This window comes from Chaetura pelagica, unplaced genomic scaffold (assembly GCF_000747805.2).
Source record: "Chaetura pelagica isolate M959 unplaced genomic scaffold, ChaPel_1.0 scaffold498, whole genome shotgun sequence".
In the NCBI taxonomy this organism is placed as follows: Eukaryota; Metazoa; Chordata; class Aves; order Apodiformes; family Apodidae; genus Chaetura; species Chaetura pelagica.
In genome coordinates this window covers 78218-89796 of record NW_009954218.1, presented here as the reverse complement: position 1 = coordinate 89796, position 11579 = coordinate 78218, and the positions used below count along the sequence as shown (strand labels likewise).

Sequence of the window (11579 nt, the reverse complement as noted above, 5' to 3'; positions counted from 1 at the left end):
CCCATGGTTGGGCAACCACTGCCCCCCCCTGCAAAGCCTGAGAAGTCAGGAGGAGCCAACCTGCTGCCAAGCCAGCTCCAAAAGGGAGAAAAGTGGTGCATCAAAGTCCCCAGTGAGAGAGGAGCAGGATATGGGGATGGAACAGCAAGGGGCTGTATCACCTTCACCCCACAGCACCCCCAGGTGCAGCATAGACCACATGTTCCCACCCCCCAGCAGCTCCTGAGACTGCTCCCCTCTGGGGAGACAACCCGTGTCACAGGGCAAGAGGCTCCTTCCATCCCCCACCCCCCAGGAGGCCCAGGGCAGCTCACCCTGTGCCCCCTGCTCTGGCTGCACCACTCGACTTCCTCCTCCTGCTGCAGAACAGACAGAAACCAATGTGAAACCACCCCACAACTGAGACCTCCTGGGTGCCTGAACCATCTCCTCCTTCCTGGAGAAGGAAGCCACATCTCCTGGGGCCTGCCTGCCAGGATTTAGGCAGGAGGCAATCCACACCAGACAAGAAAATCCACAGCAGCAGCTACCAACCACCTCCACCCATGGTGCAGAGACCCCCCAGCCCCAGGCTCTGCTGCCCAACAGGGCAACACCCCACAGGACAGACACAGTGACAGACCCTGCCTCAAAGCACATGGCTTTTCACCTCAACCTGCTTCATGATCCCACTTTGACAACACCTCAGTGCTTTCCAGTGACCCTTCCACAAGAAGTTCAACAGTGCCAGTGAATGCAACATGCAACAAGACAGGGGCTGCGAGGCCCTCAGATGATTTTTAAACCAAGCCCCAGGCTCCTGCAGCAAGACCTGCAATGATGTCCTTGTGTTGAAACTGTGTTTCAGAAATTACATCAAAATTACATCTCAGAGACAGCAAAGCTGCAGGGTGAGGATGTGGCTGCTATTTTGGGCTTTGGAGATTCAGTGCTCAGGAGCAGTGAGGGCCCAGCCAGTGCCTCCCAGAACCTGCAACACACAGAGGTAGCACCAAGAGCCTGAGCCAGGCACTGGTGTGACAGCAAACATGGTCACACACTCGTGGTCAAGACTGCAGTGAACAGAACAGCCCCTCACCACCCTTGCCCACCCCAGCCTTCCCACAGCTCAGCAGCTCACCCTAAGGATACCAGTGGCACTGGGGAGAGACAATCATATTTCTATCACCACCCCTACAGGCTTGTTTCAGAGAAAGGAGGGAAAAAAAAAGAGACAGAAGTATTGCCTATACACACACTCCAGAGAATAGGTCAAGGTCTATATACACAGCCAGAAAAATCTGAATGAGAACAGGAAACAGCACTGGCATCCCAGAGCACTGGAGAGGGCAGAAGGCAGGGACAGTGTTGGCACACACAGAGATACAGGCAGGAAGGGGCAGCTGCAGCCAACAGCTTCTCTTTAAATTAAAAGCATCTCATACACACAGGCGCTTTGCATCACATCCCACAGCACTCATCACATGGGCTCCAAACACAAGCAGGCACTCTCTCCCCATACAGCTTAAAAACAACCAAAAAACACTCAACAAAAAACCCAACAGGTCCCTGGCTTTGACTTGGAGATTAAAAAAAACAAAACACAACATAAACAAAACACAAAACACAACATTTCTCCTTGCTTTAGGTAAGGACCTTGCCTCTCACCCAGCCGTGGTGTTTCCCCCCTTCCAGCCAGAAGAGGCCATGCTCTCTCCAAAAACCAGACTTAACACCAGTTGTTTTGTTTCCCAAACACGTCTCCACTGCTTTTGTCCTCAGGAAGACTCCAGAGCAACCAGCCTGCCACAAACAGCACCGTGGGAAGCTCCACAGGCATGGTGGTTGGTTTTATTTTTTAGCCAGTGTTTTTCCTCTCTGTGAACTAAAAGGATCAGCCCAGAACATGCAATAGCAATTTGGGAACTTCTGCATGTGCTCCCTCTGAGATGGAGTCTCTTCAAGTCTCCTCCAAGGTTTAGAGCCCAAACATGTACTTGTTTGAAGACAGCTGTTGAGCATGCTAAAAATCAAGCTGCTTTATGGGAATGATCATATCAAGTACCACAGTACCTATCTGAGGGGAAATAAGGGTAACAAGAAGTTCTCCAGTTTCTTACAGGGGATGCCAGGCTATCAACAATGCCCTTAGATAAGCAGAGAGGCCAACACGCCCAGCCTGGAGTTCTCTTGCACCAGTTGTATTGACCAGGTCTGGCTGGCTCCTACCTCCAACAATGTCCATCCCAGGGCAGGGGGACCCAGAGCAGTGTCACACCTGCTTCCCTAGAGGCAAGGACACTCATCTCTCCCAGGATGGTACAACACAGCAGCTGGGATGGTCTTGGTCCAGTCTCAAAGGTCCATGTCATACATGCTTGCTCCAGGACACAACACGAGGGGTGGAGGACACTGGTTTAACATGTCCCTTGTACCCGTTTCTCTTTATGAAGGATGAAGCTGTAAAACCTTTGGCAGTTCCCTCCCCAGGCCATCCCAAATACTGCCTGCCAGGGATGTCATGAGCATCCTGAGTCCATCCTCCAGCCCCACCAGTATTGCCTCCCCATCTGGCTGATCATTTGGGGTTCCATGCACACCAAGGTAGTGGTTTGATCCTGGTATGGCAGGCTGTGGTCTCCTGGGTGGCAGTAGATGGGGTTTATCGTATCCTGGTGAAGAGGTTGAGAACAGACACAGACTCCTGAGAAGAAAAGACAAAGCAGGTGCTAAGTGCTCCACAGCTTTGTGCTGCAGTGCTACTCCCTGGGCTTCTGCTTTGTTGTTTTGGTTTTGTTTGGGGTTGTTTGCTGTTTTTTTTAAATAAAAAACCCCACTAATCTGCTGAGTTATCTCCAGCTCAGTGCACAATCTGAGCTCATAATTCAAAGTCCAACACATAAATATTCCCATGTTTCTTTTTCAACTGATAACAAGGAGCACAGCAGGCACACATGCCATTCCCACAGCTTTGTGGGAAGTTGCACCCCAGAGCCTTCAGAAGCCATGAGAAGCAGTAAGGCTGGCTCCCTGCAGCTCATTCCTGGAGATCCCTCTGACATTCCCCACTGTCCCTGCCAGACACCCAGGAGAGCTCTCAGAGCACCTGGCACAGCCTGCTTTGGTGGTGATGAGCTGTCCGTGGCAGCAGCCACAATCCCATGTGCACCCAGGCCACCATTCTGAGCAGTTCCATAAACAGCCAAGGAATGGCCACCTCTGAGGGCAGGTCAGCTACTAGCAGCAGGAGGGAGGGGAAGATGGCAAGCTTAGTGGGAGCTCCCTGAAGTGCTGCTGTGCTCAGCAGCACAGTAACAGGCAGGAGAAGGATGTTCTCTCACACTGCCTCAAGCATACAGAGGCAACATCTTATTTCATCTGAGTACTACAGATCCCTTTTCATCTCAGCAAAGTTTAACTGCATCTAGCCCTCCATGTGCAGGATATGTGAAGAGATCAGAGGCAGGGCAGCAGAACAGAGGCAACCTGAGCTGAATTCACCCCTGAAGCTGAGCCTCCTGCAGGACACAGCTGCAACCACCCACCCAACAGCCTCACCTTTGTGGAGCGAGTTTTGCTGAAGACATTCCAGAAGCGCAAGGTTTCATCTCCAGCTCCTGTGACTATGGCCTCTCCATCAGGGGACATTGCCTAAGGCCAAGAGAGAGCAGCCTTCAGCATCTGTTACATTTTTGAGGTTGAAAACAAATCTTCATTGGAACAGAAGAGAGCTATTTAACTCTCCTTCCTGCTTGGCTGGCAGTGAGAAACCAAACAACTACCTCTGCTTTCCTGTGCCTTCCTCAGTCCCAGTAGGTGCTGATTCAAGCACCTGCATTTTACTCATGCAGCTGTGGAAGACTTGGGGGGAATGACCATAAAAAGGATTCTTCTGTTAAGAAATCCAAGAAACTTGCAGCTGATGCTTTCCTCCCTGGATTCTAAATGGTGTTGAGGCAGGAAGTGTGATATTTGACTGACCTTTGCCAGCTCTGTTAGTCACTTTCACTGGAATCCACCTCACAAAACTATAAGCATATTTATCAACTCTGCTGTGAGATGTTGAAACCCCATGTAACAGTAACAAAGGAGGTATGAGATCAGTGGGGATTAACTGCATTTTAATGACTGAAAGCAGCCAATTCTTCCCTTTCTGGAAGTCACCTGTGAAAAAAGTGTACATGTTTTACAGGAACAAGCAGAGATGCTTGTGCTTCTTCAGAAGAGTTTTGGCAGGCTTAGCTCTTTGTTAATAATGCCTTAGATTTCCATAGCAGCAAATCAAAGTATCCCTTGCAGGCAAGGAAACCAGACACAGAGCATTCTCCATTAGGGTAGCATTCATACCTCCACTCATCTCAGCACCACAGGCTCCCCAGCCCGTGGCCTTAGGGTCTCATCCTGGTGCACATGCAGCCAGAGAAGCAGCTGCAGAGGTTTTCATAGAATCATCCTGGTTAGAAGGGATCTTGAAGATCACCAAGTCAAACCATAACCTAAATCCACCAACCATAACCTAATCTACCCGTTCAGTGCTTCAATCATGTCCCTCAGCACCACATCTCTATTTCTTTTAAACACTTCAGGGATGGTGACTCCACCACCTCCCTGGGCAGCCTGTTCCACTGTCCAACCCCTCCTTTGGTAAAGAAATTCTTTCCAATCTCCAGGCTAAATCTCCCCTGGTGCAGCTTCAGGCCATTTCCTCTGGTCCTGTCATTATTCCCTTGAGAGAAGAGCCCAACTCCCACCTCCCTGCCACCTCCTTTCAGGTAGCTGTAGCCATGGGCTTCACTTACCAGGTAGAGGACTCGGTAGGAGTGCCCTGTTAGCTTTGCTACTTGAGTCAACGAGGGGTATTTCCAGACGAGGATTTGGTTCTGCGAGTATCCGTGGGTGCTCACCTGGAAAGGGAGAGAGGGGAAAATGCGCATCGTGCTTCCTAACACAGAACTCAGCAGCAGGACAGCACAGGAAGGAACTCACCAGCTCGTTGGCATGCTTGGACCAGGCCAGGTTGCAGACCTGGGAGCCCGTGTCGATGCACTGCAGAGGCTGCCCCGTCAGCGTGTTCCAGAAGCGGATGCAGCGGTCGGCAGTGCCCCCCCCGGAGGCTAGGAGCCCATGCTGGTGTGGAGACCAGGCAATGGCTTTTACTGCTGCAAGATGCTCTGTGTACTGCTGGACAGGACTCAGGCTGGAGTGATTCCAGACAAGGAGCTGGCAGAGAGGAGAGACGTGATCAAACTTGTGCTGCAATTGTGTCCACACAGCCACAAGCCACAACGTTGCGCTAGGACTGATGAGGGCACTTGGGCAATAAGATGATTTCCCACAGCTCTGCCCAAGCACATGCATCTTCACTTGGCATTTACAGCCCTGGAGCCCATCCCACCCTGCCACCATGCTCAGCTGAGGAGCTGTTCTCCCACAGGGCTGGGAGGAAGCTAACAGCCCTTCAGTTAAGCTTACTAAGCCAAAGACAGAACATGAACTCAAACCCTTCTTTGCTCTCCATGACTCTGTTATTCCAGAACACATTTAGAAATATGCTGAAGTTCATCTGCAGTTATTCTGAGCAGGAGGAACTCGGTACACCCAGGCTGTCACATAGACACTGGGCAAATTCACTACCTAGCAACCCACTCCAAAGGGCTCTGAATACTGCTTCTCCACAACAGATGCTTCTTCCATATGGTGCTCCATGAACTCCCAGCCTGCATCATAGGTATGAGAGCTTACAGGGCTCTAAACTCGGGTTCCTTCTGCATGCATAAACATTAATGCAACAAACTTGACTATATGCAACCTAAACAAAGTCAGGAAGCACAGCTTAGCAGGAGCTTTGTTGAACTCAAACCCTGAAGTCAAGATTTAATTAGCCAAATACAGAAGCAAAATTAAATTTGCCTTTTTAATTTTATTAGGCAGAGGAGACCGAGTGGAAACTTAGTATGACTTATGTTTGGACACAGCCCAACAACTGAAACAAAAGCCTTTTTCAGAGAGGATGAATATCCTTAAAGAAAGGTGGCCTGACCTTTCTTGGTGAAGATCTAGAGACACTGAACCTCATGTGACTCCTTGGAAGTACAATACCTTATTATCATTCCCACCAGAGGCCAGGAGCTGGTGGTCTGTTGACCATTTGAGTCCACAGACCTCCTGCCTGTGGCCCTGGAGCCGCCGCTCCGACTGCAGCGGGGGGGTGCGGATGTCCCTCTGAAGGATCATCCTGTCCCTGCTCCCAGAGGACAACTGGTCAGCATTCCATGCCAGGGCACCTGCAACACAAGCACAGAATGTTGGGGAAGTCCTGCAGGAGCAGGTAGGCAGGACACAGCCACCACAAGGTTTAAAAGGAGAGAAAATTAAACCCCAGAGCTCAGGGGCCTCCCTTATACCCACTGAAGTCCTAGAATAGCGTGCAAAGGGAGATTAACCTGCACAAACATATTCAAAAGTATCAATAATCCCATTTCACAGTGCAGTAAAGCACAGAAATTGAACTCGGAAGGTGCCTTGACTTCCCAAGTCTCACTCCAGAGATTCAAAATGCCTCCGAGCAAGAAAACTAGTCCCTGCAAAAGAAGGGAACTGGAAATCTCAGTGCAGAGCAGCCTGTCTGCAGGGCTGAAAGCGGAACCAGCGGCAGTAAAAAAATGTTGTAACCAAACCTAAAATGCCTCAGACATAGAGGAAACACCTGCTGCAATATTCAACCACCACCACACCCAGGATCAGAACACCACAATTACTAGATGATAATATTTTGAAGACTGCCCAAGACATAGCAGGGAATAAATATCAATTCTGGTGCTTTTAGAGTTCTGCTATTTCAAGCAGATCCCTTGTTTACCAGGGAAAAGTTCAATCATGGAGAAACGTGAAACCTCTGCCTCCCAGCTCCTTACCAACTCTGGCTGTGTGCCCCTCCAGCATGGAGAGTTTTTTTCCTGCAGCTGCATCCCAGATCTGTACAAAGCCCTTGTGAGTGCCAACAGCTACCAAGTTCCCCTAGAGAAGAAAACCACGATCAGCAAAGCCAGTAAGTGAAGACAGAGATAAAACGAAAGCTAGAAGCTGAGGAAAAGGCTTGAGATAAATCTCAAAAGATGAAAAGAACCCAGAGTTCTTCCATCTTACACCTTTTGCCTACTGAGTGGGCCAAGCAGCCTGGTTGGAATGTATTTATTCTAACATTTTATTGTCAAGACCTGGAGGAGGGAATTGGCTCTTTCTCCCTCCCACACCTGTTAGCAAATGCCTCAAGAACCTCAAGATACACGAGGCTGCTCTTCACCCCCTCTGCTTTAGCTGAGAAATAGTGCAGACAGGAACACATGCTTGAACTGTGGTGAAGTTAAAATCAGGCTACAATAATGTCCAAGTTACACAGATTTCAACTGTCCTTGTTGTCCATGCGATACTGACCCTTTCTGACCAGCCCACAGATGTTACGGAATCTCCTTCCACAGAGAGGTCACACAGCCGGGTCACCTTGGAAGCAGGACAGAATGGAATAAGAAACACTTGCCAATATCACATGACACTACCAGCTGCCTTCCAAACTGGTACCCAGTTTGGGACAGAGCACTGCAGGTGCTGAATCCCTCACACAGCACCGAAAGATGCTACAGCTGGAAAGGACCTCCAGCAACAGGTACCTCCCTCTCCAGATGGGGCCATTTACCTGGCTAGTACAGGCACTCCAGAGGTAAACACAAGTCCCAAGGCCAACACTGAGGACATTAAGAGATGACCAGTCCACCAGGTTCAGGTAGAAATCATCTTGCAATTCTGGGGCATCCAGCACTTTGAAAGGAATCTTCGAGATTTTCCGAGTTGGTTTTCGAGGTGATCTTAGCAGCTTCTGACTGTTTATAAAAAAAGGTACAAAAACAGCTACAGGATCTTACACATCACAGCACGTGGCAGGCCCTGAGGCAGCTGCTCTTTAAGCACACCTGCACTGCTACAGAAATGCACAATGAGGCCACAACATTCTTTCCAGCAGGTAAGACTGGAAGAATTAGGTTCTGCTTCTTTAAAGGAGTCAGGGAGCAAACAGGGAAACTGAGTACTGGAAGTTGGCCAAGACATATTAAGTATCAGGCAGGTTGGGCACCTGCAGGAAGTCTTAAAACTTGAATGTCCCTTATTAGGGCCATGAAGATGATGGGAGGGCTGGAGCAGCTCTGCTCTGGAGACAGGCTGGGAGAGTTGGGGTGTTCAGCCTGGAGAAGAGAAGGCTCCAGGGAGACCTTAGAGAACCTTCCAGTGCCTGAAGGGGCTCCAAGAAAGCTGGGGAGGGACTTGGGACTAGGGCAGGGAGGGATGGGATGAGGGAGAAGAGTTTCAAGCTGAAAGGGGGAAGACTGATATGAGATCTGAGGGAGAAAATTCTTTGCTGTGAGGGTGGTAAGACCCTGGCCCAGGTTGCCCAGAGAAGCTGTGGCTGCCCCATCCCTGGAAGTGTTGAAGGGCAGGTTGGATGGGGCTTGGAGCAGCCTGGTCTAGTGGGAGGGGTCCCTGTTCATTCAGGGAGGTGGGACTGGATGATCTTGAAGGTCACTTCCAACCCAAACCATTCTATGATACTCATGATCTCCCCAGATTTCCAAAACCAAGTCATGTGCAGTTTTGGGTGCCATAGAAAGAAGCTCTAGAGAACCTCACTGTCCCAACCCTCCCCTTCCCACAGCCCGTGGACAATCAGCATTACCTTTTGTTGCTGACAGGAGACAGGGAATAGGGTGAGACCTCGTTGCCATCATCTGGACTTGAGCGCTTTGTGCTGAGCGAATACTGGGGGAAGGAAACACCCCAGTGAGGACCCAGTGCCTACAGAACCACCTGATGCTGAGCTAACCCCAACACCAACTGACAGATTTTCTAGACTTTTCAGTTCCTCCCTTTCCCAGATGCTCTGGAACCATACATAAAAAACCCACAACAAACCTCATCTCCACTGAAGTCCAGAAGCTTGACTGGGTCATTCACCACACTGTCCAAAACAGCTTGGTTCCAACTCACCTTCCTTGCCAGCAGAGGAACCAGCAGCATGTTGTTTGCTGCAGATACTTGTGTTCTCTTTACAGGCCACCAAATTGTGTCAGCAAAACTTGGCTGAGCCACAACACTAACTCACTTGTACTATCAGCCTGGCAGAGCTGAGAGCTTTGTTCTTGAGATGTGCAACACTCAGTGGTTTTTGTGCAAAGGAATCAACTTACAGTGAAGAGAGACTTCTTCTCTGGGGTGGATGGCTGCAGCCTCCTGTCTTCTGTCTGTGGGTCTTGCACTTTCTCAATCCCTGCTCCTAAGAGCTCGTTCTTCAGCAAGGCAGAGTAAGCAAGGCCATCTGTGAACCCAAATCAGCACTTAAGCAGGGAACTCTGAAGTGGCAAACAGCTCTGCAGGGCCTGGTGGGATCACACATTCACGGGGCCTCTTAATAAGCCTGAAGTCACAATTAGCAGCAAGCTTCTCCTCCCTCCACTCCAACAGGAAAGTGCTTCCAAGGCACAATAAATCAAGGGACACAAGTAGCCTCTCATTTTCCAGACATCAGAAGCCTAGGGAGGTGACACCAGGGAGGTTCACTCTCCTGGTGTGAGGGGTTCCTAAAGCACCAGTGTGAGTTTTTACATAAGCATGAGAGTGTTCCCTTGGTTTCTCAATTTGCCAACATCTTGAAATAAAAGCTACACGTGTGACCCAGTGGTAGGAAGGTGGTCTCACCTTTGCCATTGTCTGATGTAGCATCCTTCGCTTTTCTGTTTTGACTGGGTGATTTTTCATTTTCCTGAAAGGGAAAAAACATGCTGTCACCAGACAGAGACCTCATGGTACATGGTAAAATAACAAATAAGTCTCCTGGACCACAGAGCAACCTGCTGAAGACATGCTCTTTTGGGGTAGCAGAAGATCATGGTGCAGAAGCAAGCAGAGTAATGTCAGCCAAAACAAAACACCCCATTTCCTCAGTTCCAAAGCTGGGATGTAGGAGAGAGCAGCAAAACTCACATTTATTCTGTGGAAGTTGATGCTCCAGTTGGCCCCAGCTCTGGAAGGAATGAATCTGTCACCATGCTTACTAGGAGAAGACATTGGAGAATTGGAAGGCGTCAGGGTTCTTCTCATCTCTGCTACCTGAATTGAAGATTAAAAGACACAGACAAGAACAAGTGTTGATCACAGCAGGGGGCTGAAAAACATCAATGAGGTCCTGTCAAAGCTGAATATGCCTAAGTAGAAGAGCCAAGCATTAGTTTATTCCCTTAACAGAACTAGTAAGCACATCAGAGCCAAACTGTCATGAGAACTTCTATCAAAAGAAAGAATTAAACAGCCTCTCCTCACTGCTCCTTCTCACACTGACATTGTCAAGGCAGACACATGAAAGGCTGGAGTGGAGCAGACTGCAGGGTGAGCAGCAGACTCCTCAACTGGAGCCACATTCTTTTTAATAGAATAGCTTCTGTTGGAAAGCCCAGCTCAGAACTGGGATAATTGCAAAGTTACATTGAAGGTCACAGCCTCATCCAGTTGATTTGCAGCATCTCCAAGGACAATGACCCCCTGAGCTCCCTGTCACAATCTGCAGACGCTCTCACTGTGAACATTTTTTCCTAGTATCTAACTGGAACTCCCCCAGCTGCAGCTTCCATCCATTGCTCTTGATCCTTCACTATGGGCCTCTGAAGGGAGTCAGACACCATTTTTTCCACAACCACCCACCAGATAGCTGAAAGCAAGAATTTCATCCCTCCCTAGTCTCATCTTCTACAGGCTGAGCAACAAAGGTCTCAGCATCCTACTCCAGCCCCCTGACCATCTTGGTGGCCTCTGGTGGACCTGCTCTAGCTTGTCTAGACCCATAGTTGGTTTGTTTGTTAGCTCCCTACATTTTACATTCCATGTGTTCTTACTGAGATTATTTAGTAAAAAGGCATTACTGAGCTACATAAAAATACCTTAACTCCTTTTTCCAACCTGAACTGAGTTTAATCTAAAGCTTTGTTGAAGTCAAGTCATATTTGGTTATTCCTAGAACAGCTCAGGAACTTACACCTGCTCACAGCCCAACAAGAGACTTAAGGTTTGCTTCAAAGAGGTCCCACATCTTCCAAAAGCTTAAGTGAGAACAGTCACAGGCAAGAAAGACACCAACTTAATAGTAAGAGCAAGAGCATTAAGCACAGCCCCTTGGTACTCACACAAGGCATCGTGTTTTCATTCTGGATGTTGATTTGGCGTAGGAGGCGTCTCTCATAATCCTGGTCCATGGTGAAAAGCAGAGGGGCTGGGAAGTCCAGCAGGCTCAGGAATTTATGATCATGAAGTCCAATCAGTAACTAGTCTGCTGCAACAGATAGGAGAAGAAACCCCCAAAATATTACACCCCTTCATGCCACAGCAGCCTCTTCAGAATCTCCTAAGAGACTACTTTCCTACCCAGAGCATCGGTATCAAACCTGTGTGGTACAGCAGAGGGCTGCTAAGGAAAGTGTTTTTCTGTATTATTGCCCTTGGCTGCTGATTTCTGTGCTCAGGTAACCAGCATTTTGTGCCAGAGAGGGCCCAGCTCACACTCC

At 49.1% G+C, this 11579-nt stretch overlaps 1 protein-coding gene across 4 annotated transcripts; it reads right to left on the bottom strand.

Annotated features, from left to right (window-relative positions):
- Positions 1-2641: 2641 nt before the first annotated feature.
- FZR1 (fizzy/cell division cycle 20 related 1 (Drosophila)) lies at positions 2642-11347 on the bottom strand. 4 transcript variants are annotated; one of them, XM_010003403.1, is made up of 14 exons: positions 11198-11270; positions 10009-10130; positions 9724-9787; positions 9216-9343; positions 8705-8787; positions 7673-7856; positions 7414-7479; positions 6894-6996; positions 6079-6263; positions 4966-5199; positions 4779-4883; positions 3538-3630; positions 3065-3073; positions 2642-2683 (listed from the first exon to the last, which is right to left on the bottom strand). In XM_010003403.1, exons 1-14 carry the CDS (start codon positions 11268-11270, stop codon positions 2642-2644), a joined length of 1491 nt encoding a protein of 496 aa, XP_010001705.1. The 4 variants fall into 4 exon arrangements, with proteins under 4 accessions (XP_010001705.1, XP_010001707.1, XP_010001708.1 ...); XM_010003405.1 differs by lacking the exon at positions 3065-3073 and having other exon boundaries at positions 10009-10134; positions 11202-11347; XM_010003406.1 differs by lacking the exon at positions 3065-3073.
- Positions 11348-11579: the final 232 nt, after the last annotated feature.